The 25,441-nt window shown below is 43.6% G+C and overlaps 1 protein-coding gene across 5 annotated transcripts in view; it reads right to left on the reverse strand.

Moving 5' to 3' along the window:
- The window catches only part of St3gal6 (ST3 beta-galactoside alpha-2,3-sialyltransferase 6), a 62,960-nt gene that overhangs the window by 25,211 nt on the left and 12,308 nt on the right, over positions 1–25,441 (reverse strand). For 2 of the 5 annotated variants that reach the window (XM_052740932.1, XM_052740931.1), the window contains exons 2-3: positions 17,936–18,103; positions 2,302–2,401 (exon numbers count right to left, since the gene is read on the reverse strand). In XM_052740932.1, the coding sequence (XP_052596892.1) occupies positions 2,302–2,390 (89 nt within the window). In that variant the 5' untranslated portion in view covers positions 2,391–2,401; positions 17,936–18,103. The remainder of the gene's footprint in view (positions 1–2,301; positions 2,402–17,935; positions 18,104–25,441) is intronic. The other 3 variants (XM_052740935.1, XM_052740934.1, XM_052740933.1) reach the window with 2 other exon arrangements.

Below are 25,441 nucleotides of genomic sequence, written 5' to 3' on the forward strand. Positions count from 1 at the left end.
CAATACTATTGCTTTACTGAAGATTCAATAAAAAATGGACTGTGACTGGACAGGTGGCTTAGAGTCTGGGAGCTTATACTGCTCTTGAAGAGGACCTCAGGTCAGTTCCCAGCACACATACTGGATGACTCATGACCACCTGTAATTTAAGCTACAGGGGATCCAACACCCTCTTTTGGCCTCTACAGGTATCTCCACACACATGCAAATAATCACACAAAATACACACACACACACACACACACACACACACACACACACACACACACACTTTAAAATAAAATAAATACTTTTTAAAGAAATAGGGCTATCCAACAGGGTTTTTTCTTTAATAAAAAAAATCTCTCTGTGTCTCTGTGTCTCTCTGTCATTATGGTGACTTCTCAGAAAATTGGGAATTAATCTACCTCAAGACCCAATGATACTACTCTTGGGCATATACCAAGGGATGCTCAATCATACCACAAGGACACTTGCTCAACTATGTTCATAGCAGCATTATTCATAATAGCCAGAACCTGGAAGCAACCTAGATGCCCCTCAATCGAAGAATGGATAAAGAAAATGTGGTACATATACACAATGGAATACTACTCAGCAGAGAAAAACAATGACATTATGAGGTTTGCAGGCAAATGGATGAATCTAGAAAAAATCATCTTGAGTGAGGTAACCCAGACTCAGAAAGACAAACATGGTATGTACTCACTCATAAGTGGATAGTATATGTAAAGCAAAAGATAATCAGACCACAACCCAGAGTTCCAGAGAAGCTAGGAAACAAGGAGGACCCTAAGAGGGATGAATGGATCACCTTGGGAAGGGGAAACAGAGGAGATCCCCATGAGTAAACTGGGGGTGGGGGGGAGCGTAATCGAGGGGAGGAGATGGGAGATGAAACATGAGAGAACGGGATGGTTGAGCTGGGAAGGGATGGAATGGGAAAGCAATGAAAGAGATATCTTGATAGAGGGAGACATAGGGTTAAGGAGAAACCTGGTGCTAGGGAAATTCCCAGGAATCCACAGGATGACCCCAGATTAGACTACTAGCAATAATGAAGAGGGTGCTTGGACTGACCAACCTTGGTAATCAGATTGGTGAATACCCTAATTGTCATCATAGAGCCTTTATCCAGTATCTGATGGAAGCAGATGCAGAGATGCCCAGCCAAGCACTGGGCCGAGCTCCGGGAGGGAAGAGGGATTACATGAGCAAAGGGGGGAAGGGGTCAAGATCATAATGGGAAATCTACAGAGACAACTGAACCAAGCTCATAGGAACTCACGAACTTTAGACCAATAGCATGGTACCGGACTAGACCCTCTGCATACAGGAGACAGTTGTGTAGCTGGGTCTGTTTGAGGGGCCCCTGGCAGTGGGATCAGGATCTATCCCTGGTGCATGAGCTGGTTTTCTGGATCCCATTACCTATGGTGGGACACTTTGCTCTTCCTTGATGTAGCAGGGAGGGGTTTGGTTCTGCCTCAACTGAATGTACCAGGCTTTGCTGTTCCCCCATGGGAGGACTTACCCTTTTGGAGGAGAGGATGAGGGGTGGGCCGGGGTGGGGAAAGGTGGGAGTGGGGGGAGCGGGAAGAGGGATGAGAGGGGGATCTGTGGTTGGTATGTAAAACGAATTTTTTTTAAAAAAAAATTTTTAATTATAAAAATTTTAAAAAATATCTTTGTGTCTCTCTGTTTCGCTGGCTCTGTCTCTGTGTCTCTCTGTGTGTCTGTCTCTCTTTGCGTGTGGGTGTGTCTGTATGTGTGTGTGTGTGTGTGTGTGTGTGTGTGTGTGTGTGTGTGTGTGTGTGACGTTTTTGTCCTGCTCCCCACTTTCCCCTTGACTCATGAGACAAAGTCCCTCGTTAACCCTGGAGCTGAAGCTGATTCTGGCCGGCCAGGCATCACCAGCACTCTTCCTGTTTCCAATCCATCCCTCCTCCCCAGTGTTGGTTACAATGCACAGGGTTTCATGCCTGATTTTCACACCGGTTCTAGCAATCTACACCCAGGTCATCCTCATACATGTGCAGCAAGCACTTGACCCTCTGAGCCATCTCCTCAGACCGCCTCAACAGTTTTCAGTGGTTAGAGAAACAATCTACAGTCTAGGAAAACGGAAAATAGGGATAGGAAAATCCCAGGGTACGGTAAAAAGCTAGACAAGCTCCAACATGTTACAATAGTGGATACAACACTGTAATACAATACAACAAAATACGCTGGAAGGTTCTTTAGATAAATAAGGGGAAGACTAGTGTGAGAGTCATGTTAAGTTAGAAAACTGAAACTTACCAATAGCCATTCGTTCCCCACAGGATACAGTGTAGCACATAATAGAGGAAGACGGAACTCAAGAAGATGGCCACGAGGTACCCTCTCATGGCTGGCCTGCCTGAAACAGGGTCCAAAGACAGAAGGGATGGTTATGCAGAGGGTTTCCCACAATGGTTCACATACATGAATTAGTAAATAAATCTATGAAGAGAGAAGGGAAAATGACATGGGTCTGTAACATTGAAATTGCTCACTGCATGTACAGAAAGAACACTTACTTCTGCTTAGTCTTAGCAATTTATCAACAGATGATGAGGTTTCCAACAACCACTTCTGTGGTGTCAAAGCTAGAGGCTTCCTTCCCTGGGACTTTCTCATGTTAGGTAAAAAAGTAAAATTTCTTCAAAAAGAGAATTTATTTATCGCCACGCCCAAAACCTTTCCTCAAAAACACTAAAGAATATCTTTTTCTTTTTTTTTTTTTTTGATTCTTCCCAGTAAAAAGTGAGTATGTGCTTCAAGATATGAATAATCATTTCACTCCTTTGGGGCCAAAAGTGACATCATTATGCATCATAGTTTCAGTGCCCTTTTTCTCAGTTTGAAAAATGGGGGGAAAAAAAACCTATTAAAACATTTCAACTTTTAGACATTTGTATTTGACTTTTCCACATCACAGCATAGTATGTTCAGCTTTGTTTTGCATTAATGTGTTACTCACTGGATCGTTATAGACAGATAAAATGTAGATGACAACCTTCTCTAGAATGTAAACATATACACACACATACACACACACACACATACACATCACTTTATGGAATATAAAGTATAACCAGTGGTTCTCAACCTGTGTGTGTGTGAAGGGGAGGGGGGGTGTCACATACCAGATATCCTGCATATCTGTTATTTACATTACAATTCTTAACAGTTACAACATTACAGTTAAGAAGTAGCAATGAAATAATGAGGAACTGTATTTAAGGGTGGCAGCCTCAGGAAGGTTGAGAACCACTGGAAACATTTGAAGTGTGTTTGCTTGGTACCCCTGTCCTTTGCTTCAAAATCAGACCTGAAAAACTCCTACTTTACTATGAGATGAAATGCAGAAGGCACACTATAATACATCTTTTTTTTTTTTTTTTTTTTTTTTTTTTTGGTTTTTTCGAGACAGGGTTTCTCTGTGTAGCTTTGCGCCTTTCCTGGAACTCACTCTGTAGTCCAGGCTGGCCTCAAACTCACAGAGATCCGCCTGGCTCTGCCTCCCGAGTGCTGGGATTAAAGGCGTGCGCCACCACTGCCCGGCTATAATACATCTTTTTATTTCAGTGCATTTGACGGGAAACGGGTAAATGATCGCTTTGCCTCCCTTATCAAGGTCCCGGATGATCTAAACAATTGCACTTATCATTCCTTTCTTTCTTATCCATATCTAGTAACCTCAATCTAGGTACCTGAGAATACAAAGTGAGGGCAGGCTGGAGCCATTTCCAATTCCTTCTAAGAGGAAAATAATTTAAAATGAAAATCTTTGTTTTTGTTTTATTTTTAAGTTGTGTGTGTTTGTGTGTGCACATACACGTCTCACACACACACGTATGTATGCATGCACGTGGAGTCTAGAGCACAACCTTAAGTGCCATTCCTCTTCAGTTGCTGCCTTTTTTTTTTGGCAACTGGTGAGACAACCCCAGGGACTTTCCAGTCGCTGCCTCCCCAGCACCAGGATTCTAAATGTCTGCTACCATGCCTAGCTTTTTCACGTGGATCCCGAGGGGGTAATTCATGTCCTCACGCGTGTATCGCAAGCCCTTTACTGACTGAGCAGTCCTTTTATCCCCTAGCTAGAAATCTTAAGCCCCTTTTTGCCTTTGTAACTGGAACACACTAAACCAAACTCAAGTGTTTTATTTGATCTGTTTTTATAACCGAGGGTCATCTTAAGTATGACAATTGCCCTGGACTTCTCACAGCTGAGACTCACTGGTGCTACGTTAATAATGCAGGAGATCGGCTAAGCAGTCCTAAACTGAATGACTCCCTGGTCTGGCCGAGCTTGCTTGTCACCTCTGACCGGCAGCTATTGCTCTGTGCGCCCACCACTCCCACGTAATTTAGAATAAATTAGTTTCAAGTGATGGGAGAAAGCAAGTAAACAAGGGAGGTAAGTGCACAAACTTCAGTCCGCACATACTTGTAAGCGAGTTCGTGTAATTCCTGGGAAATGACATGACCCACAGCCCAACTCCACCTGAGGCCTTGGGCCTTAGGTCAATCAGTTTGTTTATAGCTCGAGTGCTCAGACCTGTCTATAAGCAAAAGCACACCCTCCTTCTCAACAGGTTGTCACACTGGCCTGGGAAGCAAGTGACCACAGTCGAATGTTATCACAAAAAAACTTGAGTGTTCACAATAAGGATTTAAATTTCTTCTCAGAATAACATACTTCATGTAAATGTCTAGTAAAGATAACTTACTAGTATCAGCAAAATTTTAAAAATATAGTTACAAATAATGGCCTAGAAAAGATGTCAGTATTTACCATTCAATCTGCTTTATCTATCTCTAAAACATACTGGGGGCGGGGGTAATTTTATCAAGCATGGCATTATGGGTAAGTGAGAGTCTTGTTATTGTCTTACTTTTCACTCACAAATATGTGGTTTAACTGAAAACAAAGAAATATAAGAAAATGTGGTGATATTTTAATTGTGCACCCCAATAAAGCTTATCTGGAGAGCAGAGGGAAAAGCCAGCCACTATAGTAAACACAGAAGTCAGGCAATGGTAGCACACGCCTTTAATCCTACCACTAAGGAGGCAGAGATCCATCTGATTCTCTGAGTTCAAGGCCACACTGGCCTACATGAGAGAAACAGAGACAGGCAGTGGAGACAAATGCCTTTAATCCCAGGAAGTAATGTGGCAGGACACAGAAAGGTATACAAGGCATGAGGAAACAGGAACACTCTCTCTTGGGCTGAGGATTTCCAAGGCTTCTTTTTGCTTCTCTGATCTCTCAGTTTTCACTTCAATATCTGGCTCCGGGTTTTTTATTAATAAGACCATTTAGCAATTTGTCTTACAAGAAAACGTTCTTTTTTTTCTTCAAAAGGTAAAATAAAGCTGGGCCGTGGTGGTGCATGCCTTTGATCCCAGCACTCAGGAGGCAGAGGCAGGCCTCTTTGAGTTCGAGGCTAGCCTGGTCTACAAAGAGAGTTCCAAGACAGACTCCAAAGCTACACAGAGAAACCCTGTCTCAAAAAACCAATAAATAAATAAATAAATAAATAAATAAATAAATAAATAAATAAATAAACCTGCTTTTGAAGAGATGTTTACACAGCACCTGAAAAAAAAAGGTGTGTGGGGCGGGGAGCTTAGGCACTTTCTAGAATTTCATGGCCAACTTAAAGCTTTGATATTCAAGACGCAGAGCAGACCAGGGCCAACCAGGATATCCTGGTGATAAACATGTATGGTCCCTCTGACTATTCACAGGAAAAAGCTTCCACAAATAGACTAATTCTTTAATTTTAACCCCATAAATGGAATGACTATGTTGCTTTGAGCAAGAGTATTCAAAGGAAAAACAGTCAGGATTTCATAGAGGATGTGTGGCTTTGAAAAGCCGTAAGGGTCTAGAACGCAGCTTCACTAACAAGCAAGCACGTTTGAAGATCCTAACATTAACCACGAAGGGTAGCCGACTTTGGAGTGCAGGTGCCCTTCGAATGAGGTGCCACAAAACCGTCACTGCTTTAACATGTGGGCTGGGGGCCGTGAGGAAGTCAGAACTCACATACAGAGAACAAAAGGTGATCTTTTCTCAGTGCATAAAGAATTTTCAAGTGCCAAATTAAGCTCAGAAATGGCAACCATTTCATCTGGAGAAGAGGTTCATTCTGTAGCTCGCTTGCCATGCAAGCAGGAGGACCTGAGTTCAGACCTCCAAAAAAAGCTCCATGTGGATGTGTTTTCTGCAACCCCGGCACTGCGTAGAGTTGGTGGGGACCACACAGATCCCTGGGGCAAATAGCCACACAGATGAACTCCAGGTTCTGTGAAAGAACTGGCCTCAAAAAACGGAGAAAAGCGACTGGGAAACATGTTGACCTCTGGCCTACATACACATAGGATTAAGTATCTCCAACACACACACACACACACACACACACACACACACACCTTTTTTTTTTTTTTAAGACAACGGCTTTCCCTTCTCTTCAATAGCAAAAGAATGTACTGTTTATATTGAGCTCCTAAGATCACAAAGAGCCTGTAAGGCTAGCATTTCCTGAAAGGGTCACAATAAGCTTGCTAAGTTTATGTGTGGGTATGATCCTCCAGATGACTGAAGAAACAAAAAGAGTTGCCTCCCATCACACAATTTAAGAGAGCTAGAAAGAGAGTTTGCTCTGTCCCTTAGAGATCTATTCCTGGATCATCCTTGTAGGATAAAAGGGCCAGTGAAAGAAACCCACCCTGGCCCTGAAACCAGAGCCTGTGAAAGAAACCCACCCTGGCCCTAAAACTAGAGCCAGAAAGCTAAAAAGGGCTCGTGAGCCCGGCGGTGGTGGTGGTGGTGGTGGTGGTGGTGGTGGTGGTGCACACCTTTAATCCCAGCACTCGGGAGTCAGAGCCAGACAGATCTCGGCGAGTTCCAGGCCAGCCTGGTCTACAGAGGGAGATCCAGGACAGGCACCAAAACTACACACACACACAAAACCCTGTCTCGAGAAAAAAAAAAAAAAAAAAGAAAAGAAACACACTTTGGCCCTGAAACCAGAGCCAAATCTGCCCCTGATCAACTGAACACGAAACCAATCAATCCCTGAGCAGGCAAACCAACCAGTCCCTGAGCAGGAAATCTAGCTAGCCTATCTGAGCTTGTCCAACCAAACTCAAGGGGATTGAAATCCGACCAATTCCACCCTGAAAATCTTCTCCCTGGAAAAACTCTGTCCCTAAGAAGCCCTGGATAAGCCCTGTGCCTTTTCAGTTTGCCGCTGCCTTTTTCACCCTGGCAGAGGCGGCCACCCTCCTGGATGCTTCCCTACCAATAAATCTCTTAAATGAGGTTTGGGTGAGACCTTCTTTTGCTGGAGGTGAACCTGGGCAGAGCAGAGTGGAGTCTGAGCACTTTTGCTGGGGAAACCTTCCCCTTGCAGAGCAGAGGAGCAGAATTGTTACACTCCCAGGAACCTGAGCAGAACTGTAACAACCTCGCTGGGGAAACCCTCCCCTGCTGGGGCAGAGTTGTTACACCGGGAAACCTTCACCTGGAACAGGGCTGTAAACTGCAACGCTTACTATGACTTGTGGTATTCCTTGGCTCCCGATTGCCAGGATTCCTTTCTATCCACGCTGCAATGCTTACAGTCCTATGTGGTGATACTGGAGATCAGTGTGGAGCTAGCTACTAGAGGCCAAGCAGTGGTGGCACACACCCTCAATCCCAGCACTTGGGATCTCATGTCTCTGATCCCAGTACTCGGGAGGCACACACCTTTAATTCCAGCATTTAGGAGGAAGGAACAGGAAGTGATAAGGTAGGGTGGAGACAGGAACTCAGGCTTTTTTCAGTCTGAGGATTCCCATAGATCAAGAAGTCTTTCTAGTAGCTGGCTGCTCTGCTTCTCTGATCTTTCAGCTTTCACCCTCATTTCTGACTCCAGGTTTTTATTATTAAGACCAATTAGAATTCGTGCTACAATCCTGTCCTCTCAAGATAAAATGCATGAGGGGAACCCAAAAGAGAGAACTGTGATCTACAATTTCCTCATGTTCATCCTGCTTTATTGTTTTGGAAGTGCAAATCACAGTGAAGGGAGCTATCTCTAAGTAGAGCCCAAGGGTCAGCACCATCCAGGGTGAGATGGGAGCCACGTTAGCAAGTTAATGCCCCTGAACATGAGATTCTTAATGCATACAAAAGTTTGAGAAGCGCTGCTCTGGGACTTACTATAGAATGTAGAAAAAGAAAATTGGGGGTTTGTGGAGACCATAACACGTGGTACAGTAAATACCCCCAAAAGACCTCGGGTGACCTGAAAGCATGCACTCCCTTCTTCCTTCACTCCTAGCACAGGGCCTGTCTGTCACATAGAAGTTGCTAAGTAGATGGTTGTTGAATGTAGTTACAGGTATCAGAACTCAATGCTCTATACTGATTTTTCATTCTAAATGCCTAGCATGTGGCAAATGCCCAAGGACTAAGCATGACATGAATTCATCAAAAAGCGAGCATTGGCATGTGCCAAAGCATCTGAGAAAGGGTCCAGTGTATCATCACTTGCCACTCTTACAACCGTGAGGAAGTGGTAAGCTTACAATTCCTATTTTAGAGATGAGGAAACCGAAGGGCTGAAAGAAGTTTCCCACCTGACATGTGACAGAACCATGTGACTCAAACAGTGACTATCAGACCAGTCCCTCTACACTGTCTCTCCCCGGGGCACCCCTTCACAAATGGGCAGGTCCAAACTTTTGATACCAGATTAAACATTACAGAATGTTTTTGTAATTGTCAATTCCACCCATTTCTTCAGCAGAATTAATTCAGTGCCAATTAATAAAATGGAGGGCTTACAGTCTCTGACACGAATTCTGCTGAAATAAAACTCAACCCTTCTCCTTCCAACCTATCCCTCCCCACTATACTAGTATTATAGTATACTAGAAAGAAAGCAAACCCTATAAAACGGCACTAGAAAAATGGCCCTATTTTTCTTTGGGGGACTCCTAATGCTTTCTCCAGCCGGAGGGAGCTTGCTAATCTAAACACCCAAAAAGAAGAAAACATGTTCAACAACAATAGTGAAAACTCACCAAGTACAATAGCCCTGTGGGTCTCAAAATCAGTATCAACAGCAGGTCGGACACAGCCGTGGTGTTTGCTTTTTCCACCCTGAGCATTTGCAGCCCCCTGCTGTCTGGTTTCTATGGTCCCATTTCCTCTTGGCCTTTCTCCAGAGGCTTTTGAATGTCCATCTGTACTCTAAGCCACCCCAAGATCTGGTGCTGCTCTTGGTTCAAGAAAAGGGAGCCTGCAGAGCCCAGGGCTAGCAGCTCAACAGTGAGATCAGGTTCCTGTAGATAGCATTCATTGGCCAAAGCTGGTTCCCACTGGTAGGTTCCTACAATGGATCGCACTTTCTTAACATCTGCATCCATTTGCTCATACTCTCTCACTTGCCCTTCCCCCTAACAGCTTGGTAGCCAAACTTTATCTATTTATTTACTAATTATTTCTAAATTCCTAAGGTCCTACACCATGTGCCCATGCTCTCTGTGCAAAGCGTTCTTGCGCTTCCTGCCTGGTCAGTGATACATGGCTCAACTGTCAGTGCTAGGCCTGCTCTCATACCCAGTGTGCTGCTGCTAAGACCCAGTGAATGACATATCTGTGCAAATCAGAAAAGAATACCCTACTGGCTGGGTCCACACATCCCCGTGAGCACCCATTATCTCTGATTTCAGCCCAGCTAGACTTGGGCTGTGACTTTCCCTTACTCACATCCTGCCTTCCTTCCTCTTTCTACTTACTGCCCAGTTACTATTCTCTGCAATTACATACCCATGTGAAGAAACCTACAAGCCGGAGCCCAAGTTAATTTCTAATGTTTAGATCCAGCCCTAAGCCTAAGCCCCACAGGCCCAGCCATCTCTGCTTAGCTCAAGTCTTACTAGAGATACTGGAAAAGCCTCAATCTTCTCAACTCACAACCTCCTTCTGAAGTACAGGTCCTTATTACTTTACCTGATGGCCCCAATATGCAGGGATGGCTGTCTTACATACCGAGGCCTTCCATCCTCTGGAGGCCATGGCCATGTAAATAATAGCATAGTTTATTGTGCACATAGTAAATGCATAGCATGGTAATAAACTCTTTTGTACATAATAATTAAATCAAGAGTTTTTAAATACTCAGTGTTTAATACTCAGACCAGTGGTCAGAATTCAAACTGGTAACTATCTGATTTCATAGCCCAACATTTTAAACTGTATATTAAGTAAAACTATAATAACTGAATTTTTAACTATAACACTTTGAACTTAATGATACATTTTTAAATTAAAACAAAGAGACTGGGGTGTAGCTCAGTGACAGAACATGGGTTTAGCATGTATGAGGCCCTAGATTCAATTTCCAACACTAAGCAAATAGAAAATAGATAATGTTATGATACACAGTGTTTATTAAAATACACGGACTTATAAACACTTTAATCTGTCTCACAAAGAGTTTAAGGCACTGATGGGATTTTCTGCTAGAAACATCTCAAAATTTTCAGCCATCATTAAAGAAATGAAGCACATATACAAATAAAATGCACGATTATGCCAAAAGAAACTACCTATGACTTTAAATCTGAAGTTATTAGCTACTACTATTTGATTTAAAAAATATGAAGATGGGAAAAACACCTACAAATAAACCAACAGAAAATTATAACTTAATTTTTATCCCCTCTCCAAAAATAATAATAATAATAATTTTGAGGAGTCTCAACAAACTGTTCCCAGCTACATAAATTCTGGCCAATTTCTAAAGCCGTGGCTGTTTTCTTCTTCCCGGCAGAAAGGCAACATGGTGTGTAATTAAGCCTCTTTGTCGCCCACCCTCAGTTGCTTGGATAATGCACCAGCGTTCAGCCACGCCCACTGTTCTCTTGCAGGCTGTGCGGAAAGCCAGTGCTTGGCCAGACAGATTTCATCCTGTGCGTATGCAGGCAGCCTTCCTCATCTCCTTGAATGTGAGCCGCCATTGCCAAAGCAGACGACCGCACCCCCTACCCCCACCCACAAGGAGCACGCTCCTGGCAAACGTGAAAAGGGGAGCAATGACTCTCGGCAGAGTTTTTATTTCTAATAGCACAGCTGGCACAAAAGAGCACTCAACTGACAGCCACTGCATTGGATGCTGAATACTGGATGCTAAAAATAAATGCACTAAAGTTCCTATTCTTAGAACCTCTCACTTGATACTTGATACTCTGCTCCATTGCACATACGCAAGGCAGTTTCCAGAAGAATTCCTACGTTCCCTCGGTAAACTCCTGTTTTAGGGACCTACCTCTCTCTCTCTCTCTCTCTCTCTCTCTCTCTCTCTCTCTCTCTCTCTCTCTCTCTCCCTCCCTCCCTCCCTCCCTCCCTCCCTCCCTCCCTCCCTCCCTCCCAGGGTTTTTCTGTGTAGCCCTTGCTGTCCTGGAACTCACTCTGTAGACCAGGCTGGCCTCAAACTCAGAGATCCGCCTGCCTCTGCCTCTGCCTCCCGAGTGCTGGGTGTGCAACACCACTGCCTGGTGATCCACTTGTGAATTCTCTCTCTTTCTCCTCTCTCTCTCCTCTCTCTCTCTCTCTCTCTCTCTCTCTCTCTCTCTCTCTCTCTCTCTCTCTCTCTCTCTCTCTCTCTCGACAGGGTTTCATGTATCCCAGGCTGGCCTCCAACTCACTATTATAGCAGAAGCTAAATTTGAACTCCAGATTCTCTTGTGTCCACCTCTTGCATGCTGGGATTATTGGCAAGAGCCATCATTAGCAATAGCCTGGCCTGTTTTCCTATTTTAATATTCTATTGGGAAGATATCAGCTGCAAAAAGTATTTGATCATATAAATGTGTAATGACGGTGCTTAATTTTAAAAACTAGCCTTATTGTAAGAAAAAGTCTGTATAGTAATTTCATCAGTTCAATTGTAGAATTGGACGAGGTATGGAGAACGTAGACAATCCTGTAACAATCACCCCTGTGAGGGCACCAAATGTTTTCATCAAGCCCAAATTCCCTTTGTCCTCTCTGCAGCTAGCTCCCTGCCCTCCTTCTTCTGGATCCATGCGACCTGATGACATCACTATGGTTTGGCTGCCTCTAGAACTTCATAGAGATGCAGCCACACAAGGTGTCTCTTATTTATGTTGCTATAATGCTTTCAGAGCACATTCATCATTGCTGCTGGTGCCCAGAGTTTATATTGCTAGGTATATTCCTCTGTGGCTAGGTGTACAGGAATTGACTTATCATTTCCCTGGAAAGAAGACTTTGATCTTTTTGCAGATTTTCGTGTACTGTAAATAAACTGCAATGGACATTCAAATACAGCTTTGGGGTGGAAATATGTTTTCACAGACAGTATAAGTGCTAGCTAGTTTTTGTCAACTTGACACAAACTAGGGTCACTTGTGAAGAAGGAGCCTCAACTGAAGAATTACATTCATCAGACTGGCCTCTGGGCATGTCTGTGAGGCATTTGCTTGACTGATGATTGGTAGGGAAGGGCCCAGCTCTCTATGGCTCTAGGTTCTATAGGAAACCAAGCTGAGCAAGTTGTGTGCTGGATAGTTTTATGTCAACTTGGCACAAGCTAGAGTCACTTGGGAAGAGGGAACCTCAGCAGAGAAAACGCCCCCACTGGATTGTCCTGTGGGTGAGTCTGTACTGAATTTTCTTGATTGAGGACTGATTGCCCAGCCCACTGAAGGTGGTACCACTCCTGACCCCATGGGCCTGGGTTGCAGAAAAATAAGCTCTCAGAGCTGAACAAGCCCATGCTGAGCAAGCCAGTAAAAAGTGTTTCTCCATGGTCTCTTCAGTTCCTGAAAGTACAGTTCCTGCCTTGATTTCCTCACTGGGCTTCCTTTAGAGACTGACTGAACCTATAAGCCAAAGAAAGCCTTTCCTCCTCATGTTTGTTTTGGTCAGTATTTTATCACAGTAACAGAAATCACGCATAGTATAGTAAATATTTTCAACTTTTTACGAAACTTTACATTGCATCTGATACCTATTTTTAAATGACATATTTGCTTCAGTTGGTCAAAATGGGGGGGAAAAAAGCTGTTACTGATGCTATTGAATAACACAAAAACCACCAAACAGAAGAAGCTCTAAATGTATTAATGATTATATATTGATTATGTACATATAATTAAACATAATGCATATGTACCCCAGGATATGGAGAACAGCACTCAGTACTGTGGTTGATATATTGTGTACCCCAATAAACTTATCTGGTGGTCAGAGAACAGAACAGCCACTATAGTAAACAGGTTTAGGCAGTGGTAGCACATGCCTTTAATGCTAGCATTCAGGAGGCAGAGATCTGTCTGGATCTCTGTAAGTTCAAAGCCACACTGGAAACAGCCAGGCATGGTGACACATGCCTTTAATCCCAGGAAGTGATGGCAGGAAGCAGAAAGGTATATAAGGCGTGAGGAACAGGAACTAGAACCTTTTTAAGCTTTTAGCTTATAGCAGCAGTTCAGCTGAGATCCATTCAGATGAGGATTCAGAGGCTTTCAGTCTGAGGAAACAAGATCAGCTGAGGAATTGGCAAGCTGAGGTTGGCTGTGGCTTGTTCTGTTTCTCTGATGTTTCAGCGTTCACCCCAATACCTGGCTCCGGGTTTGTTTTTATTCATAAGACCTTCTAACAATTTGTGCTACACAGTGTGGTATGGATGTTAGGCTACACAAAGTCAAAAATCATTCTGGTTATCTGTAAAGGAAAAATATCTAATTTTTCTGGTACTCGAATATGGCCCAGAATTAGGCATGCACAGGAAGGCAATGGAAATACACACTCTTGCCCTGACTGATCCTCTGAGTCAGAATAGGGACTTTTGAAGATGCCTGGGTGATGCATGCTTACAAAGCCCCGATGGAAGTCACAGAACCCCACCGAGAGTGTCAAGCCCTCATGCAAACTAGGGGTTTTGAGGTTTCAGAAGTTCCTTCCAACTCCCATGCTTCAGCCTTTGGGCATCTCTCAAAAATGACAAATAAATAGAATTGTCTCTGAAGAAACAAATCAAATACCCTTTGAGGATAAGAAGGATTGAAGAAAAGATCCAGTCCCCACAGTAGGGAATGTCTGTGGTTTGTTCGTAGACTCACCAGACACGGTTGTTCCTACAGAACTGCTAGTTTAATCCCTACCTACTATCACCATCCCATGACACTACTCATGTTTTGAGGAGGAAATATGTAGAACCTCTCTTGAACCTGAGTTCTACCCCCAGGACTCACGTGGTCAAAGGAGAGAACCAATTCTGTAAGTTCTCACACACACACACACACACACACACACACACACACACACACACCAAATAAATAAGTAAATAAATAAATAAAAACAAATAGAAATAAGTGTAATTTAAAGGTCTTTTTAAAAGACCAAATGAATCACCATTCAAACACTGACAACAATATTTCCAGTTACCGTTATTTACAACTTGGATCCAGAAATTACTATCAGCACTAGATAGGGATCAAAAGTTTAGGACACTTAGACAGAAAGAGGCCTTATGTACTAAACTACAGCAGAGCAGCCAAGATTGTAAAAAAAAAAAAAAAGAAAGAAACTTGAAAACCTGTCGAAAGTGTTTAAGTAACAGAGCCTGGGCACACCAGAGCATTTTTAGGTGGATTAAAACCTCACCCCTTGGCACAATTCCTGTCCCATGGCGAAGGTACAATAGTACTTACTTATTCCATGAATGAACAGATCAATAAGGAATGAAATGATACTGCTGACATCATTGGTCTTTCATTTGTCCCATTCTCGCTGATCTCTAAGGTGTTAAATATCTCTCCCACCTCCCTCTGGGTGGTGGTGTAAAAGCCTACACTTCGAGATCTCCACTTCCACCTCTCTTCATCCACATTCAGGCTCCCAGGCTGCTATCTTAATCTTGTTTCCCAAATCCTCATTCTCAGTATGTCTCACTCAGCTACTGGTAATGATCTCCAATCTTCCCTTTAAACCAGCCCACATGTTAGAGCTGGCATTAAGCTCTCAAGGGGCAGTCAGTCCCCATCTTGCCATGGACCCACAGTAAAACTTTCACTGGCTAGCTACCACAGGCACATAACATCACTGAGCCCAGAATTCTAGACTTCTATATAATTTAGCCCTTCCATTTACTTCTCATCATTTTCTTCATGCAATTTACAGTTTGTAGGCCACAACAGAATTGGGTGTTAAGATTGCCTGTTTGGCAGTTGCACCCCTTAGAGCTGAGTCTCAGCAATTCCTGACTACTCAAAAGACCCTGGAATTTGCCTAGTGTCTTTATGTCTCATTTTCCTCTGCAAAAATGGGGAATAATGATGCTATGTAGCAGAAGCGTTACAAGGAATGAATGTAATTTAAGCATCTGTCAGATTGTAAGAACTTTTTAAATCTTATTTTAATTTTTCTTTTAGAATTAGTGAAACTGGCCATACACCAAGTCTTTATCCAAAACTATCTTCTTGAAAACACAAAAGGTAAAGATTGTACAGAAATGCTAATAATAGCTTCGAAAATGCAATTTCCGTTACCACAGCAACGATTATGTCTGTACACTGACTTTGACATTTCTAAGTAGCAACTCACAGGAAGTCTTCCTTAATCATATGCTTCTGAATGTAAAATTAAAAGGCATTCCAAACAGTACTGGTAATTCTTTGGCCAAATTCAAAATTAAATCCCCCTTCTGCTAGGGAAACGATACCTTCTTATGATTTTCATAATAAAACTACACAGATACTGAGAAATAATAAAAATCAAGCAAATCCCAATTAATAATCAGCATTTCAAATGTTTCCATTTCTTCTTGAAACAGGTATCCCATAGCCAGCTGTCCTACAAGTTCACTCTATACAGCTAGACTGGCTGCGCCTTCTGCCTCCACTTCCCAATTGCCGGAATTACTGGTGTTTATCACCCCTCCTTGCTTCAAATTTGTCTAAAAGTAATAAGTAAAATCAAGAACTTTACAGATACTCTAAGCTGGTGAATAGGTTCATCTTTACTAGGATCTCTTATAGCATTGAGAAAGAGTCAACTTTTATGTTCTAGATGTCGAAGCAAATACCGTGACTCAACACGTTTAAGAAGGTGAAGACTGAAATCATCTAAGCTCCGGAGCAGCCAGTGGATATAAAGGAATAAACACACGGCAAGCAGTAACCTGCTTTCTATTACTGTGATGGCCAAAAGCAAACACTGATTAAACCCTGGGGCGTTTCCTTTCGGGATTATTTCACATCACAGATTACAATCCAACACCAAAGGAAGTCTGGGAAGGAACCTGGGGCCAGGGACTGAAGCAGGGGCCATGGAGAAATGTTGCTTACTGGCTCGCTCCCCATAGCTTTCCCACAGAACTCTAAATACACCTTCCCCAAAGCAGCACAGCCCACAGTGGGCTGGACCATCCCACAAGTGGAGGCATTTTCTCATCTGAGGTTTCCTCTTCCCAAACAACCCCAGCCTGTCAAGTTGACAAAACCCAATCAGCACACTGAGCTGCAGATGACAACAAATAGCTAAAATTTACCAAATACTTGTCTGGCAAAACTGTTCTGGGTGTTCTAGATGTAGACATCTTTAGTCATCAAAGGCGGCCTCTAAAACAGGTGTTTATTTTGTCATCCTTTTCATACAGATGGAGAGAGTAAAACTCAACCAAGGACACCCACAATGTCTGCAGTGGGGCTGGAACTTGAATCCATGATTTTCGTTATCATAAGGACTCTCAGAATTATCCCGTCTCCTTGATACCAGAAAATGGGAAGACTGACAAGAAAGGCAAAATCAAGATTACAGGCCAGATTCCATCAAGAGGTTGGTAGCAGGAAGAAATTGAGGATCTCATCTGACCAGCCAAGTCTAGGTTCACTATAGTGCAGTGTTGCTCAAGTCTAGTTAGTGACCCCGGGGTATCCTGGGGTCGGGGTGGGCTATAAAACACCACAAATAATCTCAGGATTACTAAACAAGAACTCAAGAAATTCTCAAAGACTAAATTCCAATGCTGCTAAAGCATAATACTCTCAATTAAGATGTGTCCCGTCCAAAAAGAGTTCCATAAGACAGTACTGTTGAGCCAGCAAAATGGCTTAGTGCAGTGGTTCAACCCGTGTGCCCATCAGATATTTATATTACGATTCGTAACAGTAGCAACATTACAGTTATGACGGAGCAACGACATAATTTTATGGCTGGAGCTCACCACAGCATGAGGAACTGCATTAAAGGGTCACAGCATTAGGAAGGTTGAGAACCACTGACTTATGGGGAAAGGTACTTTCCACACAGGCTGACAACCAGAGTTTGGTCTATTAGGACCCACCCGGTAGAAGGAGAGAACTGACTCCCGCAACTAGTCCGCTGGCCTCCACACACACGCCACAGCATGCGTGTTGGCACACAAGCATGCACATTGGAGCTCAGGTCTCAAAGACCCACAGAGACAAAACGTAATAAATGGTTTAAAAGGCTGTACTATAACCAATTTGCAGGAGCTCATGGGGGTTTGTTTGCTTGCTTTTAAGTAGCTGATTCCTGGTGGGTATTTTTTACTTTAAAGCTTTCTCAGAACAAATGATGAGTTAGTGTATGAAATTTGACAAAAAAAAAAAAAAATTATATATACATATAAGCTTCCCAGGCTCCGTAGCCCGCCTTGTGGATAGGCTGAAGAGGAACTGATTGGTTCATGTCTCCTGGGCTTCCTGGCCACCTGCAGAACCCAAAAGGAAGAAAACAGCATGCAGCTGGAAACGGACATGTTCACACCACCTGCGAGGAACTCCACATTTCCAGTGCTGAAATCCACATCTAAGGAACCCGAGACAAGGCTGAGTGGCCTGCACCGACCTGCACTTTAAGGGTGTGTTTCCCGAAGGCCCTCTCTTTCTGAAAAACGTAGTGAGGAGAGATGGAGGAGGATGGAACGCATCAGGAGTCTACTGCTGACATGTGGAGGTCTTGGTACTGGAAATAATCCAAGATGACGGGGGTACGTTGCTGCTTCCCTTGCAAGTGCTGAAACAAAACACAACACGGAGATGGCACATTTAGAGAACGGCTAAGCTGCCAGAAGCTGAGGCCATTAACAAATACAATAAGAACACTGTTTCAGTCCGATCATCTATGATTTCCTAAAAGCTGCTTTATGGGATTATGAGATTACCAAACACAAAACCTAAATGAAACAAACACAGAAAACCAACAGCCAAGCAAGCCCCACATTACATTTCTGTCCTTCCAGACTGATTTTCCAAAGGATCCAGCTCAATCGCTTTGAAAAATATTGTATTCCGTTCCATGAATCCAAAGCAAGCTGGAAGTGAAAGAAACAACTGTGTGACTTTTTAGGGTTCTCTAACAACATACAGAGAGAGAGAGAGAGAGAGAGAGACAGAGAGAGACAGAGAGAGACAGAGAGAGACAGAGAGAGACAGAGACAGAGAGACAGAGACAGAGAGACAGAGAGAGAGAGAGACAGAGAGAGAGAGAGAGAGACAGAGAAACAGAGAGACAGAGAGACAGAGAGACAGAGACAGAGAGAGCAAGAGAGAGAGAGAGCGCACTTTACTGTTAAATGCAGAAGGAAGGGGAAGAGCTACAGCTCTCAAAGCCTTAGGAGGTTAAGAGTGGAAGAAAGGAGGATGGAGAGGGCTTGAGAAGGACAGAAACAGGAATGAGCAAGGCAGCAACATGGACACAGTACAAGCACAGCCAGCAGCCAGTGTCAGATGTGCCGTGGGCCACTTCCAGGTTAACTGAAACAAAGAGTAACCAACCAACCAAAACCTCATGCTTGCTTCTGTTAAAGACATTTGGGGAAAATAAATAAATGGAATTCTTAGAAAATGGATACACAAAAACTAAAATAGGGTTGGCTTTTATTTGTGAAGTCTAGGCCAACAATTATGCTGATTATAACATCGCTGCGTGCCAGCAAAGATAGGGTCCACCAAAAATGGACTGCAAAGTTGAGCTCACTAGGGCTGGCTGAGTGTATGTCTAAACAAACATGTGCGACCAGACTGCCGGGGACCAGAAACCAGGGGATGCTCTGAGCCATGGAGGAGGATCTTTTTTAACTTGTAGAAAAAGATAAAAATACTATTTTTATATACTATACATATTTCTATTTTGAAGTACCAAGAAGTTGGCCCTTTTAGAATGCAGAAGTGGTGCTTTGGATGACCACCCTTACATATAACGACAAAGTTCTGTGAGGCATAACTTTGAACTTCAAGAATGATGAATTGTAAATCAAGATAAATTTAAACATTTGTATAGATTTTTTTCTCCACGATTATATAAGACACAAAGTTCCTGGGTTTCCATCACCTTCAACCAACTACTACTTAAGCCTACCTGGAGTAAAAGAATCCCGATTCTAATGTTGGAAAGGTTCCTTAAGGTCATTTAGTCTGAATAGATCATAAGGAAATGGCCAACAATATCATACCAAAACCAGTTGGGAGATGGAGATATAGGTACACTCAGAGAAAATTAATTTGGGAGAAGAAAGAGCCCAGTCTCATGTTAGAAGGATCTTCGTGAAAAAGAACAGTGTGGTTTGAAATCTAGTCACAAAGCTAGGTCTGCACTCCTTCCTCGGGGGAATTTCCTAAGATTTAGGCTACCTAAAGATAATAACAGGTTTCATCACGGGCTAGTGAGTCACTTGTTACTAAAGATACATGCTCTGCTCCCCAGACTACTCGGTGGGATTTGCAGAGCAGCACTTAAAAACCATTGGCTTCAGCTGGGCATGCCAAGTCTGATTTTGCAGGTCTGAGGCAAAAACCTCATCATCCCCACCCCCTTCAGCAGACTCCCAGGTGATTCCAATGTCACTAGTCCATGGCCCCACGCTTTGTGTAGCAAGGATGAAGCATGAACAAGAACCAATGTTTCCCAAATGCAGTCCTGTCCTGTCTTCTTCAAAAAAAAATACACACACACACACACACACACATACACACACACATCAAAAGTCCTTTCCACCCCTGATTTGGGGGCAGATGGTTAATAACAGGTTAAGAGGTTTTATGAGGACATACCAAGTTCCAGAAAAAGTGTGACATCATGCTATTATTTTGAGAACCTTACAGTCACATCTTGAGTAGTGATTATGCACAACTGCAAAGATGCAGTTCACTTCTATTAAAAAAAAAAAAGGTGCTCTCACCCTGAGTTTTGAAAGTAACCACAACCAATAATTTATTAGTCTATGGTAACACAGAATGTGAAAGAGAAGGCTCTAAAGTAATTATTCCCAATGATGTCTATAAAATTGAGTATCTGTAAAAGGAAATGCAGTCTCTCAAGGCCACACATTGTAGTCCTCCAGTGGCTTCCTGTTCTTTTCCTAGCCCTGGCATTTCACCTAACACCCACCTGGATCATCGATTGGTCATAATTTGTTCTGTTCCCCAACTTGTGTAGTAAACCGGGGCTTTCAATCAGTTCTTCACCTTATACGAAATCTTCCCTGGAGAAATAGACAGATCTGAATGTAGCCCTTTCTCCAACTGTAAGCACTCTTCATAGTTTCTCTCCCGGAGAAAATAATACTACAATCAACAAGGACCAAGCCAGACCTGCTGGTCCAAGTCTGTAGTCCCAGCTACTCTAGCAGCTGGGTCAGAACAAGGCCAGCCAGCTTCAGCCACTAGTAAGATCCTGTTTCAACAGAAACAAATGGCAGTGGGGCTGGGGAGAGAGCTCGCTAAGGAAGTGCTTGACTGGCATGTGTGAGGCCCAAGTACGGGGCAAAGAAAGGACAAAAAAAAAAAAACAAAACAAGCTGGGCGGTGGTGGCGCACGCCTTTAATCCTCGCACTTGGGAAGCAGAGCCAGGCGGATCTCTGTGAGTTTGAGGCCAGCCTGGGCTACAGAGTGAGATCCAGGACAGACACCAACACTACACAGTGAAATTCTGTCTCGAAAAATAAAAACAAAAACAAACAAAAACCCACCTCTTGTGTTTCCTTCCTAAAGTTACAACAGCATCTGATTGACAGAAGAAGCCCCTTTTTCAAATGACCTATTCTGCCAGGTTTTCTTCTGAATGAGCCTAGATCATTCTGTCCCTTCCATCTCTTCTCTGCTAGATCCTCTCTCTTGGCCTTTTTAGCTACTTTTAAAATAAAGAAAGGAAATCAAGCTAAGAGAAAACAGAAGTCAAACCTTAAGATCCCAGTGTTAGAAATCGTCCTGCATTTCAGGGCAAATATGTGACAGCATGTACACCCCCTTTAGATGATCTAACCTGAGTTACAAATGAGAGGCGGGTCTTAATTTGGGGTACTATGTATTTATTACAAAAAAACCACTAGTTATGTCTTTTTTTTATGAAACCATACATTTTATATTTCCTTCCTAATGTCAGTAGACTAATAATCCTTACAGCAAAGTGTGTTGACTAAAATTCAGTATTTGGTAAAACAACTTAAGAGCACTGCTTTCACCTCTAAAGAGATGTCGTTGATACTCAATAAAGAAATTCCCAAGGTCTACTCAATGCCAGACATTGTTCTAGCCACCAGGGATACAATGCCTCAGAGACATACATCAGCCAGCCATTCATGAGCGTTTATCAAATTATGGTTGGGAACTATCGGAACTGATCCAGGCAGGGAAAGGCAGGAAACAGTTTCTGAAAGATGAGGGTGGATCACATGACACAGGCTAGGAAGGAAGAACATTCCAGACAGAAGGACAAGCACCTGTGACCATTCCAACAGCAGCCTGAGAGCAATCACCAGAACTAACAGGGCAGAGGGAAATCTATTTTCATTTGCTACATTTTTAGCTCAAGGATATTAGAACAGGGTATTCTGGAATGGGTAAACTGAAGTCAGAGCTACAAATATATCAAGACTCCTCTATGGGATTCCTGCACTTTCAACATTATTATTATTATTATTATTATTATTATTATTATTATTATTTTTTGGTTTTTCGAGACAGGGTTTCTCTGTGTAGCTTTGCGCCTTTTCTGGAACTCGCTTTGGAGACCAGGCTGGCCTCGAACTCACAGAGATCCGCCTGCCTCTGCCTCCCGAGTGCTGGGATTAAAGGCGTGCGCCACCACCGCCCGGCTCAACATTATTTTTATAAACATGTAAAAAAAAAAAAAACCCACACCCTCAAGCATTAGATATTTCAAAATATGTATAGTGATTTACTCAATGTCCACAGTTTTCAAAAGAAATGCATTTCTCTTTGGGGTGGTTTGAGATGATTTCCAACAAAATACACATCCAAGGTGGGAAATAAAAAGAAATTTGTGCTCCCAATTCAAGAAGTAATACCAGCACACTGGAGCCTCCATGGAATCCAACGATGTGGTTCCACTTTCACAAACAGCTACAAAAATGCTTTAGCACATTCCATAGGCAAGGCAAGATCAGGCCTCTTAGTTCCTGGCTGAAGCCCAAGAAATCCTCCAGGGCTGAGAAAAACCCTCCCAGCCTTCAGGAGACCACCAGGCTAACTCACCTGAAATCCCATTAGTACCGTGGTGAGGAAACTGGGCGGATGAGGGGAGCAGTAATATATTTGTCCCCCGATGCCACTTGTATACCCACCCCTCCATACTAGATTTCCTGCCCATCTATCAGGTACCACAGAATCTCAAGACAAAAGGGCTGAGCTGCAAGCAAGGCCTCCTGTCAGGCAAAGCCCCAGTTACACATTTAAACACAGTTAACCCAAACGTAAACAGACCCTTTTGTTCTGCTCCTGACCTCTTAACTGCTCATTCGAGGTTTGCTGCCTTATAATTTACATTATAATAAATAAATATGTATATTTATATATTGTCTGGAAGGTACGAGTAGCCTAAAACCCCCTCCCTTTTCTCCAGGTATAAATGCCAAGAACTAGAAGTTGAGAGAGACACTCAACGGACTACAAAATGACACAAGAACTAGAAGACAAAAATGAACATTTTCTAACCTTCCCAAAGTTTTATGTTTGTGTTTTTAAGTGCCCTGAAGATGTTCCGGTAGTTACTAACAGCACAGAAAGGAAGGGAAAGCCAGACAGTGCATCTCTTCTCTGCAGCGACTCTAGGCTGAGGACATCCTTGGAGACTAAAAGACAGCCTATGCTCAGAGCATGCAACAGAATTGCTGCCAGCTGAGTCCCTAGGCCTGGAAACCAGGGCACCAGCACAGGGCTCAGGAATTGGGCCGTGTCTCTGGACCTGCCCTGGGGATTTCAAAACAGTACCTTCCTTGTGATCACACTAGAAACTTAGCCCCAAATAAAAACTAGATTAAGTAGTAAGACAGTTTGAAACCAATCTTTGCTGGGGGGAAAAAAAAAAACAAAAACAAAAACAAAAACAAAACAAAACCCTCCTGTAGACTCCCCTAAGCTCTGCAGTCTCTTGCACACCCTCTGCACCACAGTCCCTTGCTAAAGTGAATCTAATCTTTTGAGGGGAAGGTTTTATTTTCTCAAAAGAAAACTGTTCTTTAATATTCCCAAGTTCAGCAGAATGAAGCGTACATTCACGAGACACCACATAATTCGAAAAAGAGGGCCTTCATTTTAAAATGCAGCCTGCCAATTTGCTTCTTCCCGCCCCTTTCAAAGACTACTATGGAGCAGAGAAATGGGAAATTTGCACCCACAGTATAGCTTCAGCCTGGGTCTGGGGAAAGACCTGTTCAGAGAGAGCCGGACTAAAAGGTAGAAAGGCTGGTGTTCAAGGTTCATTCCGGATCTTAATCGGGAAATCAAGTGGGCCCTTGAAAGTGCTCTTGAAAGGCTGAGAAGAGAGAAGGCAGAGCCACGTGAGGGTACTGAACCCTGACATCCAGTGAGGCTCTTTAGGACAGGGAGGAACAAGGGGCCAGAGAGCAACCCTGGGAGTCAGCTCAAAGGGAACTGAGCCAGAGGCTGCCTCTGACTACCCAGGGAGGCAAACCTGAGCCCCAGAACCAGGTCAATACCAGTGACACCCAAAGAAAGGCAGAGCATCAGCCCCCTGCAGACCCTCTATACCAGTGTCCTGCAGACCCTCTGCACCAGTGTCCTGCAGGCCCTCTGCACCAATGTCCTGTAGACCCTCTGCACCAATGTCCTGCAGACCCTCTGCACCAATGTCCTGCAGACCCTCTGCACCAATGTCCTGCAGACCCTCTGCACCAATGTCCTGCAGACCCTCTGCACCAATGTCCTGCAGACCCTCTGCACCAATGTCCTGCAGGCCCTCTGGACCAGTGTCCTGTAGACTCTCTGGACCAGTGTCCTGTAGACCCTCTATACCAGTGTCCTGTAGACCTTCTGGACCAGTGTCCTGTAGACTCTCTGGACCAGTGTCCTGTAGACTCTCTGGACCAATGTCCTGCAGGCCCTCTGGACCAATGTCCTGTAGACCCTCTGCACCAATGTTGCAGGCCCTCTGGACCAGTGTCCTGTAGACTCTCTGGACCAGTGTCCTGTAGACCCTCTGCACCAATGTCCTGTAGACCCTCTGGACCAGTGTCCTGCAGACCTTCTGGACCAGTGTCCTGTAGACTCTCTGGACCAGTGTCCTGTAGATTCTCTGAACCAATGTCCAGGGCTTCAGGAATGGAAATGTCGATGCGTGGGGGACTTAAAGCAATGGATAAATGCTTTCTCACACAGTTCTGAAGTCTAGAAGTCAAAAGGAAGGTGTTGGCAGGCCCATGTTCCCTCTGAGAGTTGTGGAGCCGATCCTCATCTCTGGCTCTGCGTGCTTTGCTGACAATCTTGAGCATTCTGTGGCTTATAAACACATCTCTCTACCTTCACCTCGTGTTTCCACCAGGCCTCCAACCTTACACCAGTTCATTGTTTTAGGGGCCCTATTCTAGTACGACCTCATCTTAATTACATCAGGTTCAACTCTATTTCCAAATAAGACCACATCCCCGATCAGGTGCCGAGTGTTAGGGTTGACATATACCACCTTCCAGGGAGGTCAGGCCCTCACGGCACCATGGAGTCTTCAGAGTCCACAACAGCAGTGATAAAGAGAGGCAGCCAAAACACCACCACCAACGATAAAAGTCAACGTAACAGTCACATTTGAGGAAAGGAGAAGTGACTGATTAGGAGCAGGTGGTGCCCTCCTGAAGTCAGGAACATTCTTTAGCTTCCTCCAAGCAGCTGACCTGGGTGTGTTTACAGTGAGGGAATTTATCAAAATTTACTCACATGGGTTGTGTAGTCCTCTATACATCTAATATATCTCCATAAAATATTGAAGAAAATAATAATGTCCAAGACATAGGGGTCTTGGCAGCCCAGTTGAAATTTCACCCAGAGTCACATAACTGGGACTCTCCAGACAGACAGATGGTTTAGACATCTACCTGAGTG

The sequence above is a fragment of the Peromyscus californicus genome, unplaced genomic scaffold, assembly GCF_007827085.1.
Source record: "Peromyscus californicus insignis strain IS unplaced genomic scaffold, ASM782708v3 Scaffold_16__1_contigs__length_79575227, whole genome shotgun sequence".
In the NCBI taxonomy this organism is placed as follows: domain Eukaryota; kingdom Metazoa; phylum Chordata; class Mammalia; order Rodentia; family Cricetidae; genus Peromyscus; species Peromyscus californicus.